The following is a 21218-nucleotide window of genomic DNA, read 5'->3' as shown; positions in this document are numbered from 1 at the left end:
GTAAACAGTGAGTTGAAAGAGGCTTAAAGGCCACAGTGTTGGGTGATAATTGTTTGTTAGTTTTGTGACTGCAATCTCCATACATCCACATCACATCTTTGACAACCAGATAAAATTTTGAGTGGCCCCCTCCACCCCCTGTGCTCTCCCTTCCTATCGACAAATTAGGCGCTGATAACATTATCGCTTCACAATGTCTGCAGAAACATAGATAGTAGTTGTTGGAAATCAGTTTGATTAGTGTAAAAAATAAAATAGATACATTCCGATGACTTAATCCCAACTAATTATGATATGTTAATAATACTGGAGTTGAGACATGGAGACTTTCTGTTTCAGCTGCAATATTGAAAGCTATTAAGGTATTTCATTTTAGGTTACAAGCTGCTATACCATGTAGTTTAATCGGTACAAAGCCAATAATGTGTACAAAGCCAATAATGAACTCTATTGACCTTAATCTAGATAAGCCAATGCTGGAATGTTTCTGTTTACATGGGCTACTTACAGAACTGATCCACTGATATTTCTATTTACATGTTGCTGAGATACCCATTCCTCATATACTATTCCCTGTACACAACAGCTCAGTTTGAGTGTAGAATAAATGTAAGAAAGGGAAACAAGAGTTTTGTTACAGTGTGTCAACCTTTGTCACTTGAAAGGGGGAAAAGTGAGAGAAAGACTTATTTGGCTTACACCATGTAGGGCTTAACACCACTGAACAGCGCTTCTTGGATATCCAGTTGTGACGACATGTTACAGTGCTTGTAGTTAGCGTGAGTCAGCTGATCAGATTGCTGTATGCAGATGTACAGTAAGTCCAGATCAGGAGAAAATGGGTGAAAGGCCGTTCTGTGCTCTGAACTAAGTATATTTAAAGAACTCAGATCCACCAGCATGCATGCTTTTAAGTACGTGAGCGGTTTCTTGGATGCATATGAGTTTCCATGAGTGTTTTATGATGCGGTAAATCCTGTAATGATTTTTAAACCCCATTAACCTGGTCATCATCATTATCCCACTGATGTCTCACAGTGTTCTTTCATATCTGAGTACATGCATTTGAACATGCCACATCCCCGATGCCAAGTCTGTAACCTAGTAGGATTTGATTGGTCTGACTAAAGATGACAGCTCATGGCGGGCCCTCTTTTTTATACTGGCAACCCAAGTTTCCTCCCAATTAAACTCACCCCCCTCTTCTACACATTTCTTATCAGCATTACATAAAAAATGAGCTGTACGCCTCATATGACCAAATCGCATTGACAAACAGTGACAAAGCTGCCTGTTAACACTGCTGTAAGCCTCTTGTGATGGTGTTCTGCAAATATGCCAGCAGAGAGCTTTATGCAACATTTTAGTTTATTATTGTACTTTCCAGTCTCCCCTTACACCCCCACTTTCCAAATGAACCACTGGCACAATGCCTGTGTCACACATTATTACGTATAGTACAAAAAAAATTCTTGATTTGAATGATTAACACATTTCTGTTAGCTTTTTCAATGCTGGTAATTCACTTTAAAAATTGGATCTTAATCTGGTGCCAATCATTGTGCATTTGCTCAATATAAGATGTAATATTAGCATTTCCTGGAAATGACCCTGTAACTATGACTAGCACTTACTGGCTATAAATCTAAATTAGAACAGATAAACCAAAAATGTGTGAATGATTAATTTTCTAAATAAGTATCAGTGACACAAAGAGACAAGAAACTATTAGTAGGAGAACAGTTAAGTAGTCTGTATAATATATACATAAACTACAGCATTTGACTCTCAACCTGAAACTTATGTCTCACATCTACAGCCTATAGGGCTGTTTCCACTACCGCCCAATACCCGGAATGAGGCGGTTCTTACTCGCCGAAACGCCCCTAATTTGAATACGAGCCGTCCTGAGCGAACTTTTGTCTGGACTTTTTTCGCCCCTGTCTAAAAGCAGGGCCTTTTATTTCCCCTGGAAAATGCCTGGTTGCTGATTGGATAGATCGCTAAGCGGGATGTGATGTAGTACTCTACGCGACAACATGCCATTTGTAAAAGCTGGCGAAGCAGTGTTGCCAACTTAGTGACTTTGTTGCTATATTTAGCGACTTTTCAGACCCCCATAGCGACTATTTTTCTAAAAAAGCAACTGGCAACAAATCCAGCGACTTTTTCTGGTGTTATTGGAGACTTTTGGAGACTCGTTCTTACTCTTCTTAACGTGCTGCGGGGGCGGCGGCTCGTTAAGAAGAGAGAAGAGTAAGAAGGAGTTGAAGCGGCACAGTCCTCCTGCAGCAGTCTCTCCCAGCTGCAGAGCCGTCCAGTCTGCAAATTGCTAACAGGCTAACAGTTAGCTTTGTAGCAATACAGTGTGTATGTGCTGCTGCTGCAGAAGGTGTTCACTTAGCGATCTCTGTTTACAACAAGCACCGGACACTCTGTGCACAGTTACACAATGTTTATGATCAGCGGAGACGCTGTGCATAATAATTGACGTTGTGCACAGTTAGCGATGGCGGCCACAGTTGAGCGTCCCCTGTTTAATCTGTCGCGGATGTGACGTCACGGTCGAAAACTGTCGCTAAGCGACTCTGCGATGGTTGAAAACCATGCGTCACCTCTGGAGTCTCGTAAATCCGTCTGGGGCCTTTTTGTAATGGAGACACGCAGAGTGAGCGGACATTTGAGAGGGTGTGACCTGAGACCCTAGTGGAAACACGGCCTATATGAGTCATCAGTGAGCATTTAAAGTGGACATATCACATCTGAATATACCTGTATTCACCTTCTGTTCAAAATGCTCAGATTTAGATCCTTCCCAACAGAGAACAAATTAAATGATGTATTTTTTTAGGCCAACCCGGAAGTAGCATCGCAGTGGGGTCTATTGAGAATTCGCTATGGGATTTTTGCATTGGATTTTGGATCATTGCAGAAAATAAGCTCTGTGGCAAACACACGTTTCAGATGCTTACAAGTTTTGTTCAGCAGGATAATCTTCACAAATGAACACCACTTTTATTATGTTCGAAGCGTTAATGCAGCTGACGAAAGTAAAAAGCTAACGTTATGCTATAGTGAGCTACACCACGGTCACATGACTTCAACGTCACTACTGTTTAGCTTCTGACGGTCTCCAACAAGCTAACCAGCAGTTCTGACAAGCTAGCAAATCCATAGCCCAATAAATTGTTCGTTAACCTCATCAACAATCTACAATAGTTTAAGCCCTGATAATAGACTGTATATAAATAATGGATGTAGTGACCGTGACGTCACCCATTGGTTTGTGGCCCGTTGGAAGCATCGAGTTCATCGTTACACTTGTCGCCATCTTGTTTCTGATACGGGGAGCAGACCATATCTGGACTGTGGAGGAGCGAGAGGGATCTGATCACTGACTACAGCCTCTCTACACCTCAACCTGACTGAGAGAAGTCGCTGCTAATTCATGTTGGCATTAACTGCAGCATTCATTGGGATGTTAGTTTTGGCAAAGAACAAAAACAAAATGTATGTTACTTAAGAAAAATGACCAGCGACTCCTTGGAGTGTCTGTTAGTCCAACCAAACGCTGGACAAGACATTTTTACTGAACAAAACGGGACATTAAGTGAAAATACAGTGTGAAAGGGTCAAATGAGACCAAACCAGTAAACGTCCTTTTTTATATCTATATAACGTTATATATAACTTAATTGACATGTTGCCGTTGATACGATTTGCTCTGCTTCTCTCCTGATGACTGCTCGTCTTGTTAGCCACCTTTCAATCAAAGGTAGCCACGCCCCAAATCATACGATTCTTTATCTTCTATTTTCTTCTAAATGGGGCCATTATTTGAACTATTAACATGAAATTCTTTTTTTTACTAGCGACTGAGACCATAGTGTTGTCCTAAAAAAATTCTGAGGTAATAAATCAAGTGAGAAGTTTTCTCATTTTGCATTGAAATGAACGGACAGATTTTTTTTGCAGCCAAACTTAGCGCCCCCTGCTGGAATTTTTGGTAGAATGCAGCATAAGGCACTTCCTGGTTTGCCTCCTTGCTCAGACACGGAGGTTGCAGTCTGGGAAAAACATGACTAGAGACTGTAAGGCGGACTAGAGAGAGCTCCAATCCGTGTCTGGTGTGATGATGTTTAATGTCCCCAACAAATACTCTAATTTAGCCACTTTTTAGCAACTGCCCTTTTTAAGGACATGTTTTTGCATGTCCTTAAAAATGCCTCAAAACATAAAAATTCACAAATGGGTGTATTTACTCACATATTTTATGTCATAGAACAAAACTCAAACATCTCTTAAGCTTGTGTTAACCACAGAACGTATTTCAGGCCTCTAACCACCAACCCATTAAAAGTCTTCATTGAGTTTGAGAGGAGAGCTTTATAGTCTGCTTTATAGTCAAAAAAAGCAAGCAAGCAAAAGTTTTGTACTGTAAACAGTCCTGCCTTTCCAATTTCAAGTAATAAAGTTATAAAGTCTATATAAGACTGTCCATCAGGGAAGTGTAGAAAGTTGGTCTTTAGGTAATTTAAATCAATTTTTAATTATTATTACATGAAATAAGTTAACAGCTTTCTCTTGCATCTTGTGTATTTTATCTTTTGAGTACTTGGAAACGAGAGAGTGCGAAGGAGCCATGTGTAAAAATGTCCAGCACGAGTAGTGCAGCAGGTTTTAGGTGAGAGGTGAGGAGACGCAGGCTTATACAATGCTGTGAGGCCATGAACCCTGCGGGTGGGAAGTAGAGCAGATTAAAAAGAACAAATGGCAAACTGTAAGTGTTGATCCAAACGAAAGAGGGTGAAGTGGGGAAGTGGGTGAAGGAGGGAAAAGCAAAAGGCCTGTCTCCTCATGTCTCATGCTGTTAATTTCCCTGAATTTAATCTTGTGCCATCAACAAAATTGTAAATTTTTGAAATAATTGAGTTGAAATAATGCAGACTTTTATTTTGAAAAGGTTTTCATTGTGTGTGTTTAGGTGGCAGCAGAGTACTGTAAAGACACCACCCTGCTGCTGATGGGAGTCATTTGCCTGGCAGCCTCTATAGAGAAGTGGAACCTGCACAAACGCATCGCTCTCCGCATGGTGATGATTGCAGGGGCAAAGCCTGGCATGTGAGCAGCACACACACTTTCACACAGTCTCTATACACTGAGCCTGTGCAGACACACTACATAATTTAGACACACACTCATGATTCTTTGTCCCTGTCTCTGGTCCAGGTTGGTGCTGGGCTTCATGTGCTGCACAGTGTTTCTGTCCATGTGGCTCAGCAACACGTCCACCACAGCCATGGTGATGCCCATAGCCGAGGCCGTCCTGCAGCAGCTGATCTGCACCGGCCTGGCCGACAGCCACAATGACTCGGAAACCGCTGAGGCCCCCGAGAACGACAGCGGTACGTCTGGCTCCGTCACTACAGGGGGAGGTCACAGTTTCTTTGTAAAAAAGAACCCCAACAACCTTGACATTAAACAGATGTTGATAGCAATTCTTGCACCAAATCTAGGCTGTGTGGATAGATGGACGGGTGAAGTGCAGCAGTTGCAAACTCAAAGTCAGAAATATGTGAGAGAGAAAAAACGTGGATTGTGGTGATTCAGTGGATTTTCTCATATACGATGAATGTTGTTGTGTGCAGCTGTTTCAGACAGAGAAGAGAACCTGGACAAAAACCAGCTAGAGCTGCTTTATCGCAATGACAGGTATGTGAACATAATGATGAATGATGAATTTCTCCACAATTTTATTCCCAAAATATGCATTAAAGTAAATGGACTTTCACTTTTCACTTTTGCGACCATTCAAAGCGCTTTAACACTACAGACTGCGCTCATTCACCCATTCCCACACACATTCATACTGGTAGCAGAGGCTACCCTATATGGTGCCACCTGTCATGTCCCACCTTAAATTGTGATTCCTATCGCAGATGCAAGATCACTCAGAATAAAGAATAAGAGATATTTTCTAAATCGTCCGCCCTTTTCCACGTCACTGACAACATCATGTGTTCTGATGCACACACTGATCAGAAACATGATCTATGCAAGTATGCAGACATGGAGGCTTCGTCATACGCAGAACTGACTTCACATATGGTTGATTTCTTGGAATGAGTCACCTAAAGAATTATAACGGAGTACAAGCCTAGCTGCAGTCTGACAGTTGCTGCTTGTTATGCTATAGCATGAAACAGCAACTGAAAGCTGACCCCTTTTTTTTTTACGATGCTCCAAATAATCACAGCTGGCCATTAATGAAGCTCTAGCTGAACATGTCCACATGCAACGTATTCGTATTTGCAGAGCTTCACTGGGAGAACATTAGGCTTGAGGTGTACATTACATTTTTCTTTTTTTTTCTTTTTTTAGCAAATTTGCATTCAAAAAACATTTAAAACAGACCAATGATGCTGCATTTGGCTTTGATAGCTGCAGTTTGCACTGACTTGACTGAAGATCTAGCGACAATATCATGAGATTTGTCATATGTCAAAGTGGTTCTCATAAAATTTAAACATTTTCTTGTTATTTTGTCATTGTTTTTCAAATCATCAATCAAATGTCCCTTTATCTTTTTTAATTTTGTTAAATGTACATTGTTTTCATATGAATTTAATTCATTCAACAGCATCTCCTGCATTATCCTCCCAATTATCAGCATTAATAGCAACCCCAATTCTATCTCATGTCATTTGTTGTTATGAAGTCTTAATATTTTTTTTATGTTGTCCCCATTGCCAACAGCGACTGCACTAAACAGGAGCTCTCTACACTAAGTGAGGTGAGAAAAAAGACAAAATCAATCTTGCCAAGTAGACAGGAGTCAAATAATTAGCTATTATATATAATGGAAGTGAAGTATGGAAGTGAGTCTCTTGCTCCTGTTCTTAGGTGCAGACTGAGGAGGTGAATGGTTTGGGTCTAAGACCAGTCTCTAACCCGGGCTATAACAGGCACACCAATGGACACCTGCCGCAGGTAAGAACACACACGCACACACACACACACATACAGGACACCAACAGGTGGATGGGTGACATACAACCCAGTTTCTGACCAGTTATGATTGCAATATTCTCCTCACTCTCTCCCAGGTTGCGATTGAATTCCCAAATGTGAAGCGGGTGAAGGCCAGGAGAGACTCCCAGTATCCCACCAAGAGGGATCACATGATCTGTAAATGCCTTTCGCTCAGCATCACCTATGCTGCGACAATCGGCGGTCTCATCACCATCACCGGCACGTCAACCAACCTCATCTTTGCTGAGCAGTTTAACACGTAGGTACACGGAGGTAAAAACTGCTATTAAAGCAGCTTTACGGACTGGTATCAGTCAGGTGTTTTGGTCTGGTATTAGCTACTGTTGACACCATCACAACTCAAGCAATATTTACAGCTTGGTTGATTTCTTGGCTGCTGTGCTGGTCAGACTGAGACAGGTCATGTTAATTCAGTGTCTGGGGGGCTCACAGGGTCTGAGATCAAACTAATTAGCCCTTACAGTCTGACAGAGCCGATTTCCTCCAGCGCTAAGCCCGGCAGAATGGCCTCGTTCATGTTGCAGCTTGTTGGACAAAGGTCAGGTTTTGTTTCTATGTGGGTTTGTGTGTGCAGTACAGTAGTAGTTGTAATCCTACAGTGACGCTACCAGAAACAGGTGAGTTTGAATTTTGAGTCAAGTTTAAGTTCAGTTTGGTCAAATAAAGTCACATTGCGTGAGCTGCACTGAACTATATATCATAAATATGATAAAAATAGCCTGGCGACAACCTCTATAATAGTAAAGAAGGTGTTTATGTGTGTCGTCAGGTCAGTCAGTTCAAGTCCTTGTCTGCAACAAGCCCATGCTAGTCCACCAAGTCAAGTGATCACATAGTTCCATGCTCAGCCAATTTCTTTCCATTTTTTACTTTGTATGTTTTGTTTACTTTTTAAATACTTCTTTTGGCTTGATGTTCATTGCTGTTGAGGACTATTTTCAGTGATAAAAGTCACAGATGATATCAGTAGCTGTTACATCTAAGTCATAGCCTCATTGGTAGTTAAAGGGGACATATAATGCACGTTTTCAGGTTCGTCATTGTATTTTGAGTTTCTGGAGCATGTTTACATGCTTTAATGTTGAAACAGCACATTATTTTTCTTATACTTTTTGTCTGAGTATACCTGTATTCACCCTCTGTCTGAAATGCTCTGATTTAGTGCCTGTCTCTTTAAGATCACCTCCCAAAAAAGATTTGTCTGCTCTAATTGGTCAGTGTTAACGCATATTAGCTCTCAGACTCTCGGCACCTTCATTGTAGCCGGGGAATCACTGTAACAGCACTGTAGCAGTACTTTCTACTTATATATATATATACAGTTGTGATATAACAACCTTACAGAAGTCCTAACAGCTTGTTTAAAGGCACCGTTCTTGTGGATTTATTTTTTTGATACTTTCACAGTATTTATATAGCACCTAGACCTACACCTAGGCTTTATAATAAAAAAAGGCATGGAAATCTCACTTTTTACCAAATGGGACCTATAAAACAAGGTCTATATCACTTTTTTTGTTGCTTTTTTCTTATTCAGACTGTTCAGTGTCCACATATTTTTTTGCACCACTTTCACAGTTTGTCTTTTTTCTTTCCATTTTAAATAAACTGAAACTAATTGATGGCAATAGATCACTGAGGTTTATTGAAGTTTCTTCAGCACACACATGATCATCATCTCTGAATGTCACCTTTACCCTGTTTAGTGTCCATGCAGCAGACAGCTTAGTGAAGCATGTCTGAGCAAACACACTTTATCACCCGTAGAGCACTGAATGACCCAACTGAGGAGCTTAAAGTGCACTCAAGATGAATGACCACTGGTATACTGCACAGACAGCAGTTTGAGTCGGTTGGTTCTGACCCCTACTGTGGTTTTCTTTTCTTTATACAACCAAAAATAACAAGCTTGACTTTCATCTGTGCAAACATGTCATATGGTGCCTCACACTGACAGTGACTTTGATGGCGTGTTTCGACAAGTCAAGGACCTTTGTGGCCCCTGCTGTCATTCGAGAGAATACACAAACCATAGGTAGTGGTAGTGGAATTAAAACTCTGACAGAAGCTGACACAATAATTTAATGTATGTTCATCATTTAGACTGTGTAAACATCACCTATTGGTTATTAAACTACTGTTTACCAGCCTGGTGGGACCAGATTTTATTAGCTTAGCAAATGCTAAGTCACTAGCTAACACTAGCACTCACTAGCTAGCTAACAAGGTGTATTTGTAACTAATGTTAACTGTTTGCTATGCTGATTTTGTTTTTTAAGTACAACTGAATGCCAAACAAGATTTTTAAGGCGACCAAAATGTTACGTCAAACTTCAAAAGTAACAACACGGGCAACACCAAAAACAAGTTCACAGCGATTTAAATGTACATAGTGCTGTGAAGACGTATTGCAACACCTCGATCCTGACTGACAGGTTGTAGTAGCAATTTGCATGCACTAAAGCATACTTTTATTATAATCTACCTTATAGTGACCATAATTTACACAATGATTGTTCATTGAAATCATGAGGAAAATATTTGCTGAAGTAATAAATCAAGTGAGAATTAGGGTCATTTTCTCATAGACTTCTATACAACCAGACTTTTTTGCAGCTATGGGAGTCACTCATTAGAAAGAATGCAGGTTAAAGGCGCTTTTGCATTGGCTTCACTTACCTGGAAGCTATGTTATTTTATAGTCCAGATTTTGCATTTATAGTAGTAATGTTTATCCACTCATTATATGTTAATTGTGAAATAATAAACCTTACCTTGGAGACCCCAGAACATTTGAAAAGCAGCTTTTCTCATTTTTTTAAAGTTCTACAGCATCAACCATCCCTACAGTTAATGCATTTCTTTTGACTCACCCCTTTATCAGTGTGGAGCGTCAGGTGCTGCTGTCCAGATAAACAGATGGGAATGACCAACAGCTGTCAGTCAAATCAAACTGACCAGAGTCCATGGGGCAAGGCTGGCAGTTGATTGGGAGCAGATGGTTATTTTCAAATTAAGATTATCTCCCATTTTTATCAGATTCTAAGGAGACTATGTGTCATATTTAAACATCAATATATCATACATTTACAAATGAAATCGCTGGGACTGCTACTAAATGATGACCTTGTTGAAGGTGATCTGTGCTAATGTTGTTACCTTTCTCCAAATTAAGACCACATGTCGCTTCAGTCCTCTTCCTTCCTGCTGCAAAGGTCATTTCTAGCCAACATTATATAAAATAACTCAAAACTAATTCTGTGTTTCTCTCTTTGTCTTTCCAGTCGTTATCCAGATGCAAAGGTGATCAACTTCGGCACGTGGTTCATCTTCAGCTTCCCCATCGCCATCATCATGCTGGTCCTCACCTGGCTCTGGCTGCACTTCCTCTTCCTGGGCTGCAAGTGAGTGTGTGTGTGTGTGTGTGTGTGTGTATTTGGGTGTGTATCTTACTGTACTGTGTGATTATGTTGGTGTCCATATGCTACTTGACCTCACTTGCTGGGCAGAAGTAACGCATCTTATCATTATAGACTCATGATAATCCTTCTGTCTGTCTGTCGTTGAGCCACGGCGCCTCTTGATGTCCCGTGGCTGAAGGTTATAAAAAACAGAACGAGTGCGTCAGATCGCCGTGTGGTTTATGTTGTTGTTGTGTGTGTTCAGCTTCAGGGAAACATGCTCGTTGAGTAAGAAACGCAAAACCAGGAGAGAGATGCTGTCAGAGAGGAGGATCCAGGAGGAGTACGCCAAACTGGGAGCCATCAGGTGTGTATTTCTTTGTCTTACATATTCTGATTGGATGTACCTGCAATTTTTCAGGTTGTATTTATGGGAATTTTTGATATAAAAATAAATGGAAATTAAGAAAAGGGCCACTTAAAAGGAATAATTTATTGTATTGAAGTGACTTTGGAAGCTAGAAAAGTGTACCCAGTAAAGTGAAGATCTCAGCCCAAGTGTGTCTAGGGGCATGGGTTCATCTACCTCTATGAAGATAATAAGGAAAAAATCAACAGGACGATAAGTCAGAATTTCTCAATTTAAACATTATTTTTTGAGAACATTTTGTCGTAACACATCACACAAAGAGTTCAATCTCACTCAGTTGTCCCTCCCAGCTCCCTTATAGTGAAGATGGCGTTGAAGATGTAAAAAATTGGTATACATAAATTTCGTGCCTTACTTTAGTGCATCAAAACATATTGGGAATGGACTTAATCTGCAGCTGCCCTGGTTCAGAATAAGACCAAATTTTTCTATGGATGTTAGTATTTAAGCCAAGAGGAAGGCCAAAATAAGACTTGCAACAGTCTAGGTGAGGATTGTGAGTCTTTTTACTGATGTGATATTGTGCAAAATTTGCCAAGGCATTCATTGTACGCACATAGCCCTCTCATGTCGACCAAAACGTTGTGTACGTAGACGATATACATAAGGTTGTATATCACCACTAAAAGTGATGAAATAAGTGACAAAGGTAGTTCAGCAGCTGGCTGACATTACTGAATGTTTTGCACAACCACTTTAGTCACTTATAAAGTAACATTTCAAAGGGAAAATGCCAACAAAAGACAACTTACTGACCACCATGTACATTGTTCTTAGCGGAAACAATATTCAAACTCAGTTGCAGCCCCTACTGGCCAGTTAAGAAGAGGGAGCAATCAGTAGTCAGTGGTGGTAATAAACAGTCTGTAAAATAGGTTTTTCAACAATGTATGAATCTCCGCAACCAAGAGAGGACCTTGAACATGCAATCATAAATGTGCACAAACAATATTAACACACCAGGAAGAAAGAGCATTTGGAAGCAGTCTTAGCTATAGAAATGAATGGGACATTTCAGAATTTTTTACATGAGGGTCATAATGTTAATAATGTTGCATGCAAGTACGAACACTACATAAATATCCAGCTCCATATACCATTTTAAGAGTTATAGAAAACTTGTCTCAGACTATAATAAAATTCAAAAATTATTTGGAAATGCATTCATTTTTTTTTTAGTCGAATGGGATGGAAGATTTTAAGACTTTTACACCCTTTTGGCAGTAGCCAGTGAGTATTTGTGTGTGTATCTTACTCACACACCCAGACAAGACATTGTGGCACAATCGTGTTATCACTCATGTAAATGTTGCTCATATGCTTTGTGGTTTGTTTGTGTGTATGTGTGTGTGTGTGTGTGTGTGTGTGCGTGCGTGTGTGCAGCTACCCAGAGGTGGTGACCGGTGTTTTCTTCGTCCTGATGACTCTGCTGTGGTTCACCAGAGAACCTGGCTTTGTGCCCGGCTGGACATCTCTTTTTGAGAAGTAAGAACCCATAATGTTGCAAAACCCCACAATTGCTGCAAATGTTAGTAATCAGACACACACCGTCACACAGAAAGAGCTACACTGAGACGTAAAATCAGCATCATAAGAAAGCTTTTTATTGAACTTAATAATCACAAGAACAGGTTTAGAAGGTCTTTTAATCTTCTCCTTCTGAATATTTTATATTTGTGTGTTTTCTCTCACAGGAAAGGCTACAGGACCGATGCGACAGTATCTGTCCTTCTGGGCTTCCTGCTCTTCCTCATCCCTGCCAGGCGACCCTTCTCCCCCTCCAGCTGTAAGAACACAGGTCAGGATGCACTCATACAGCTAGCACTTTTGATATAGCTATACTACATTTATTTTATCTCGTTGGGGCACCTAACAGGAGGGGTTTCACATATCAGACAATGGAAAAGGGGTTAATGAAGTTGTTCACTATTAACAAATCATATGTTTACTGTGGCAGTCCAAACATCACTATCTGATTGTTATGGTCAACTCCATTCATCTGGAATAGAAACACATCATTATTTAAATTGGGTTTACAAAAAAAGGTAAAAAAAAAAAAAAAAAAAAGACCTTAAGATTGGGATCTATGTTTTTTCAGCTTTATTCAAAATGAGTACTCCTGCCATAGATAAAAAGGATTTTTGGTCCACGACCATAATAATTGCTCAAACTGTTTCACCAGTCTGTGTGCAGGTTGATTTATTGTTGTAATGCTACAGCAGGTCAGAGAGACCTCTGCTTCAACACGAAAACACTTCAACGTCAGACTCTGATGTTTTCCCCAGCTGTGCAACCATTTGAAAAACACTGGAAAAGTCTGATGTTTTAGTGCTGACATTTGTCAGTCCACAAACCTCTAAACACCATAAACTATGAGAGATGTGTGTGTAGTTCAGACATGCACACAGCTGCAAGTCATTCGTCTTTAAGGTGTTAAAGACACAGAGAGGTTAACAGATGAACAGGACCATTTTTTTAAGAAAGTTCCTATTTTTTCTAAGATTAGTTCTAGGGCTGCACAAGTAATCAAATTTTAATTGTGATCAAGATTTTGGCTGCCGCGATAAAATTAACCTGATCGTCGACGATATTTCCATTTTAAAATGCGGCTCTCCTGCATATCTAATCGAGCACTTTCTACACCAGTAGTCCACCAACCACCAGGGGGCGGGGGCGTTTTTTTCTCCCCTGAAAAAAGCCTGGTTGCTGATTAGTTAGAACGCTAAGCAGGATGTGATGTAGTACTCGACGCCACAACAACAATTTGTAAAAGCCGGCAAAGCAGTGTTGCCAACTTAGCAATTTTGTTGCTATATTTAGCGAATTTTCAGACCCCCTTAGCAACTATTTTTCAAAAAAGCGACTGGCGACAAATCCAGCGACTTTTTCTGGTGTTGTTGGAGACTCGAGACGAGTCGAAGCGGCACAGTCCTCCTGCAGCAGTCTCTCCCAGCTGCAGAGCCAGAGGGGATGTTAACCCCTTAGTGTCCAGTCTGCAAATTGCTAATAGGCTAACAGTTAGCTCTGTAGCAGTACAGTGTGTATGTGCTGCTGCTGCAGGAGGTGTTCACTTAGCTATCTCTGTTTGTTTACAACAAGCACCAGACACTCTGTACACACACTAAAAACTGTTCCTATTGTTTGTTTAAAAGTAGTGCAATAAAAATACAGATGTTTTCCCTAACATGATGAATAATCATGATTACAATAATGATCAAAATAATCGTGATTATCATTTTGGCCATAATCGTGAAGCCCTAACTAGTACCATATTTAGTTGTTTTCTTAGAATGCATCTACACTACAATACAAAGAATTAAGTTTCAGCTGAAACTCAGAAATTCAGTCAAAATGTGTTAAAGATCACAAATGAGAAAAAATGATTCATAGATTATTTGTAACAGGTATATTTAAGCGACAGATGCACCCGTTAGCATTCCAGCTGTATTCACATATTTGCTGTGGTTTCAAACCATTAGGTGATGATTCTGAGTCTGACCCGCTGGCTCCTATGATCACCTGGAAGGATTTCCAGAGACTGATGCCATGGGAGATTGTCATCCTGGTGGGAGGAGGCTATGCACTGGCTGCTGGTTGTAAGGTACATCGAATCTATGGTTATGGTTATGCTGTTGTATTACAGTGGTGTTGAGATTATCCTCGAAGCTTCTAAATGAGAAGATGATCTGATCTTGATGTCCACCAGGAGCTGTACACTTTGTGCTTTGATGCTCACGTGTTTTGTCTGTATGTGTGACCTTGTGTGACTGTGTGTGTGCAGGTGTCAGGCCTGTCAGTGTGGATTGGCAGACAGCTGGAGCCCATGAGTGGTCTTCCTCCGTGGGCCGTCACCCTGCTGGCCTGCCTGCTGGTGTCAGCGGTCACTGAGTTCGCCTCCAACCCGGCAACTCTCACTGTCTTCCTGCCCATCCTGTCAGCACTGGTACGACACACAATCCCTCACAAACACTTTCAATACCTCCAATACCTGCCAATGTCTGAGTTTGAACTGAAGTCTTATGCCACTTTTTTGTTTACTTCCTTGTAAGTTCTGATATACCAAAGAATAAAAAAAAGTATCCAGACGTGTGTGTTTAGATAAAGAATTGATAAGATACTTCACATACAGAATGCATATAACAATGCAAAGGGCAAGGCAGGTAGATGAAAAGATTGATACCACTCTTATTTAATGAAAGCTACCACCAGCAGCCATAAGCTTAGCTTAGCATAAAGGCAGAAAGCATGGGAAAACAGCAAGGTTAGCTCACAGTAGCCGTTTTTCCATTTTCCAAGTCAATTCGAATTTTGAAGTGAAGCGAATAAACAATGCTGCATAAACATAGTTTCGTCAGTAGATGGCAGTGTGATGTATTGCTGTAGGCTAATCTGTCAGTAAACAGTAGTAAACAAAGAGATTATGTGAGAAAGAAAACAGTAGAAGAAGAAGAAGAGATTGAGCAAGAGAGAAATAATTAAAAGAGATTGCTAATCAGGCAACTTTGGCCACCCACAAGAGAAAACATGTCATCAGGATTTAGATTCAATAGTGGCTACACTGTCCAGTGTAAAAGAGAGAGCTAACTGCTGTATTAAAGCATGATACATGCATGAAAAGAGGCTTCTGCTATGGCTGGTAATGTACTGTATACATAGAGCCTTTCATATGTGCCTAGTATCTATTTCTTATAAGATCTGTTTCTAAAGAGGTAAAGCTTGTGTATATTAGATTCAATTGTGCAACTTATAATTGTTCTTTGATGTCAGAGTGGAAAAAACAGCTGATCAGTTATGAGTTAAATGTTCGCTGCTTTAGAATTTATTCGCGCATAGCATTTCAATCTCCTATTTACCCCTTAACTTTTTTCCGAAAAAGACAAAAACCACTTCAAGCGAGCGTAAAAACTGTAAATGCCTTAAGCCTGCATTCTTTCTAATGGCCAGCAGGGGGCAGCTCCACTTGCAAAAATAAGTCAGATTGAATAGAATATGAGAAAAAAAGCCTATTTCCCATTTGATTTATTACCTCAGTAAAACTCATTTTCCTAATGAGTTTATGTTCTCAATCACTAGTTTTCAGTCTTTTTCAATAAAGCATGGAATAAAATATGGTCCCAATCAGTGGAAAAAGGCGACAGAACAGGGTATGCTTAAGGGCGGGGCTACCTTGTAATTGACAAGTCCCTACCAAGGTGTTGTCTGAGTGTCATTACTGTTAATTTGCTTGTTACATACAGTCTATGCTCCGAACAGAGCTAGGTTAGCCTCCCCCCCACCCCTGTTTCCTTGTATGCTAAGCACCGGTGGCTGCAGTTTCATATTGAACAGATATAATAGTCAATCCTCGTATCTACTTCTCAGTAAGCGAGGAAAAAAAAAACATTTCACGAGATGCCTAACTATTTATTTAAAAGACACACATTGTCAAATTGCATCTAAAATGCATCTCTTTTTCCTAAAAGCTGTTTTTGCTGCGTTGCAAAAGCTACACTGTCCAGCACACATTTGCTCATAAGTGGCCAATTTGAAATAACAACTTTGCTTCCCCCTTGTGGAATATTGGTTCCCTCTTTCAAATGGTCCACAGGAAAAGTTAATATCATGTGCATGTTAGCAGGGAGCATTAATATCTTACACCCACACTGTAGTGTGTGTTTAAAGAATGTATGTAGGTCTATGAAAGTAGTTTTTAACACTTGTTACCTTTGACTTCTCCCCAACTCCCCATTTTATTCTCTCTTTCTCTTTTTCTCCCTTGTACTTCTTCACCCACTCTCCTCCTTCCAGTCCGAGACGCTGCGCATCAACCCCCTCCATACTTTGATCCCGTCCACCATGTGCGTGTCATTTGGGGTCATGCTTCCAGTGGGGAACCCCCCCAACGCTATCGTCTTCAGTTACGGCCACGTGAAGATTAGCGACATGGTACGACACATCACACACGCACACACAGACACGGTCACGTGCTCTTTCTGCACCTGCAACATCAAAAGGTTCAAGAGTACAGTGTGTCAAAGTTGTTTTACACAATCAGAAGGATGAACATTTTTCATTATTAACTCTTGCTGAACCCAGTCGCAAAAACTCCAGATAACAGATATCCAGGCCAAGAATTCCTCTTTCATGCACATGTCAGTGGTTACAGTCTGATTAGGAACTTGAGACAAAAGAATGGAGTTTGAGTTTGGAGGTGATGTCTCTGGCTGGATTATTTCTGTTGATATGAATGCAGATACATTAAAAAAAGCTAATAAAGAAGTTAGACATCATCACACAACAGGCGACGGGTTCCAAGACTGCATTCTGGCCAATGCATTCATTTGCTCTACACACCTCATGTTTAGCTCAAACATGATAGGTCAATACTGCTCAAACTACAAATGAACTATAAACAGAAACCAGAATACTTCCGATTACAGAATCTTGTCTTCACAACAGATTCTACATTTACATGCAGATATTTGTTTATAGAGTTTCTGATGAAATATCTGAACTTTTCAGATGGATTAATGCAAACTATGAAAAAAAACTATGGAACTAAGCACTAGTGCTACACTATAAAGTTACAAAGAAAAATCACTCTTCCGAGGAAAACTCAAAAAAGGCAAGACAAGGCAAGCTGTGGCTGTGGCGTATACAAGACCACGGGCTGGTATGGTGACGGGTTCGGCTCACACAAGGGCAAGTGACCTGAAACAAGAGGAGCGTTACTATTTCAAAATAAAACAGGAAATAACAAGACCAGAACACAGAATAAGACACGACCTCACTGCGGTGTGACATAAGTTAGCTAGCTAGCCAGCTGTCTGGTAGTTAGCTAGTTAGCTAGCTTACTCGTTTTACCATGCTGTCCCCCTTACTCCTTGTTGCTAGGAGACTACTCTGTCAAACAGAATCAGACTGCAACACTAGCTAGCTAACTAGCCATACATTTATCTCAGAATCTGCTGACACACTTCATGACTTGTTATCACCATTACAACTAAAAACAGTGTCTGTGAAGTCTTATTCTATGTATATTAATTGTAATTTTCCTCTTCCTCTCCTCCAGGTGAAAGCAGGCTTTGGGGTGAACCTGATTGGGGTTGCTGTGGTGATGTTGGCCATCACCACATGGGGTGTTCCCCTCTTCAACCTGACTGAGTTCCCAGCCTGGGCAGTGGCCAGGAACGTCACCGGGAGCTTATAACCACCGCTGTGGTGGGAATGAATCACAGAGAGACAGAAAGAGAGAAAGAGATGTTGGTGTAAAGAAAGACAACAAGAAAATGACGTCAAGAGGACGGTCTTGCTCAGAGTTCAGCCCTTTCTGAGACGGATAAAACTGGACATGAAGGAGGATGGAGAGGAGGAGGAGAAGAAGTGGAGAGCAGAACACCATTACCTGTTGCTTAGATGTTATAATTATTAGAATTGTACTTTTATTGGCCACAAGGGGGCGTTACAAGGAATGCAGAATGCCAAAGTGGCCACTGTGTGGGGCTCTGACCTCAAGCAAAGACTTTTTTTTAACCTCCGTTAACAAAGTTTAAAGGAGATTCTGCTTTCACCGAATCACTGAAGATATTACTAAAAGCTACAAACATATTTGTGGCGATCAGGAAACTGATATTTTTGATTTATAATAGAACAATGATAAGTGTTTACAGAGCCACGTCATGCCTTGTTCTGTGGATTAGTTGATATTTAGATATAAATAAGCTATTATATGGCCATTGTAAGTAAGCCTCTTTTTACTGCATGCTTGCAGAACTTCTGCTGCACTTAAATGTATCTTTAACCAGATCACATACATTGCAACATAGTGGGCTGGTGACAAGTTTGCTTATAGAATTTTAAAATTTTGTTTTGATATATCACTTTGGCTACGCTGTCCAGTGTAAAAGAGAGAGCTGACTGCTGTATTAAAGCATGATACATGCATGAAAAGAGGCTTCTGCTATGGCTAGTAATGTACTGTATACATAGAGCCTTTCACATGTGCCTAGTATCTATTTCTTATAAGATCTGTTTCTAAAGAGGTAAAGCTTGTGTATATTTAGCAACAAATTGAACAATTTTACTCTGTCCGTGGATGTTCTTAGTGGCTTTAAATGACTTACTTTAGAGTTCTAGACCTCTTAAGGTCTGCCTGATGCCTTTACCAAAGTTTCGTGCCAAGCCTGATACCACAGAAATGCGTGAAATCACGAAGGCCTCTAAACACTGCATTACCTGGTGGTGGTATGTGTGAAAATATGTGCCGACATCAAAGACAGTGCCAATGGAAAGTCAGTTAGAATTCTCCTTGTCGTGGTGAAAGGATGGGTCAAACACGGGACTTTCATCCTGGAGAAAGCTGTTCATGTCCTGTGTGGAAGCGAAAGTCAACGTAGGCCTTTTAAAATTTTTGTACGCAAGTTCATTTACATAATAAACATATTTATTTGAACCCAAACCGTGCTGTTTTCCTAAGCCTAACCAAGTAGTTTTCACCTAAGAGACTGCTGTTCTTGTCCTGTGTGGAACCAAAAGTCAACATTGACTTATTTAAATCTCTGGACCCACTTTAATTTACTACCCTTTCAGACCCTTTGGGCTGAAAATGTCCACTTCCAAAAAAACGCAATAAAAACTTAAAAACTTAAATAAAAACTTCTACTTTTTTCTGCAAAAATCGCTTAAACAACTTCTGACCTGTTCAAAACTACCAAACATTCAGAGAGTTTGAGGAGTTTAACCCTTCAAATGCCAGTTTGATTGCACAATGTCACTGATGTTTTTTATGAAATAAAACACAAAAATGTAGTTATTTTCCATATAATAAATAATTTTTGGCTGGGGCATTGGTTTTTATCACAGCCTTGGATATGTCAAAGATTAGCGACAAAATTGATTTTGATGCATTTTTGTTTGGTAATTTTGAGCAGGGCAGAAGTTGTTTAAGAGGTTTTTGCAGAAAAAAGTAGAAAAAAATACTAATCTGTAAAGTTTTTATAGCATTTATTGTAGGTGTACATTTTCAGCCCAAAGGATCTGAAAGGGTAAATTTGTACACATTGTATTATTGACCTATTAGAAAAATTGAAATTTGAATTTCAAAGTATATCAAGAAAAAAATCCTACCAAAAATCATGTCATTTGCAGTATCAAAGCCAAAATTATTGCCAAAACAAAAGTGAAAAATGACAAATATGGATGAAAATGTCCACAGTGGGCCCAGAGGGTTAAACTTTAGTACGTAAGTTACATAACAAAGAATACTTATTTTAACCCAAACCATGATCTTTTCCTCAACCTAACTAGGTAGTTTTGTTTCATAAACTTAAATTGTCTTCATAGTTAATTCAGATTAAAAGTACAGGTGGAAATGTATTTATTTTACTGTCACCTGCTTGAGCTAACCAGCTTAGCTACATGCTAGTGGTCTCTACCTACAACCAGCGTTACAACTTGCTGCGGTGTTATGAGGTGGTCATTTCACACATTTCTGTGAGATCACATTGTTCGTGCACCATCATACTGTGAACACTGAACTGGCATTACAGTACCACTGGTGCCTATACCACATTATTGCCTGTCATACTACACTATTATCAGACTGTCTCTTGTGGGAATCAACCCCTGTAATCTCAGAGCAGTGCAGGAGCTCGGTTCACCACTATCCTCCTTAAAAGCAGTAGTGTAATTGCTTTGTACTGTGCTACTTCTCAGACATTCGCTTTTACTTGATACCATAACTACACTGCAAAAAAAGGTGTGTCTAAAAACAAGATAAAAACACTAAATCTGAGGGAAATGATCTTGCTGCATGGACAGATAATTTCACTTGACAAGATTTCTCTCTTTTCTGCGTAAAATAAGAAATTAACTCTAAAAACAAGACAAATTATCAAACATTTCTAAACATTAAGTTTTTTTTATCTTGGTAAGAAACAAATAATTGCCAGGTCACTCTGCTCGGGCCAGTTCATCGCTGCTTGCAGCTTTAATTTATCTTGTTTTAAGAGTTAATTTCTTATTTTAAGCGTTCAACATGCTTATTTCTAGATTTAATAATCTTAATTTAAGAAATCTTGTCAAGTGAAATGATCTGCCACTGCAGCAAGATAATTTCCCTCAGATTTAGTGTTTTTTTTCTCTTGTTTTTAGACACACCTTTTTTGCAGTGTATAAGAATGTAAACTGTACTGTATATAAGGTATAGAAAAATCATACCAACATGTATTTTATGCTAACTTGATTGATGCTAGCTTTTCTTTATCTTGCAGTTTGGAAGGAGACTTGAGAGGTTAGACTTATTTGTGCCATTATTCTGTGTATTCAGCCAGGTACCTCTGATTCAGATGTGCTCA

At 39.9% G+C, this 21218-nt stretch overlaps 1 protein-coding gene across 1 annotated transcript in view; it reads left to right on the top strand.

Annotated features, from left to right (window-relative positions):
- Nucleotides 1–20603, top strand: part of slc13a4 (solute carrier family 13 member 4) — a 30707-nt gene extending 10104 nt beyond the window's left edge. The window contains exons 3-16 of the mRNA XM_059325696.1: nt 4985–5121; nt 5230–5405; nt 5649–5712; nt 6757–6793; nt 6904–6990; nt 7107–7291; nt 10338–10457; nt 10720–10821; nt 12268–12369; nt 12579–12682; nt 14364–14485; nt 14666–14827; nt 16672–16809; nt 17936–20603. Of these exons, the coding sequence (XP_059181679.1) occupies nt 4985–5121; nt 5230–5405; nt 5649–5712; nt 6757–6793; nt 6904–6990; nt 7107–7291; nt 10338–10457; nt 10720–10821; nt 12268–12369; nt 12579–12682; nt 14364–14485; nt 14666–14827; nt 16672–16809; nt 17936–18073 (1674 nt within the window). The 3' untranslated portion in view covers nt 18074–20603. The remainder of the gene's footprint in view (nt 1–4984; nt 5122–5229; nt 5406–5648; nt 5713–6756; nt 6794–6903; nt 6991–7106; nt 7292–10337; nt 10458–10719; nt 10822–12267; nt 12370–12578; nt 12683–14363; nt 14486–14665; nt 14828–16671; nt 16810–17935) is intronic.
- Nucleotides 20604–21218: the final 615 nt, after the last annotated feature.

This window comes from Centropristis striata, chromosome 22, assembly GCF_030273125.1.
Source record: "Centropristis striata isolate RG_2023a ecotype Rhode Island chromosome 22, C.striata_1.0, whole genome shotgun sequence".
Taxonomy (NCBI): Eukaryota; Metazoa; Chordata; class Actinopteri; order Perciformes; family Serranidae; genus Centropristis; species Centropristis striata.
The sequence above is the reverse complement of the archived record's forward strand: the minus strand, read 5'-3'. Positions and strand labels throughout refer to the sequence as shown.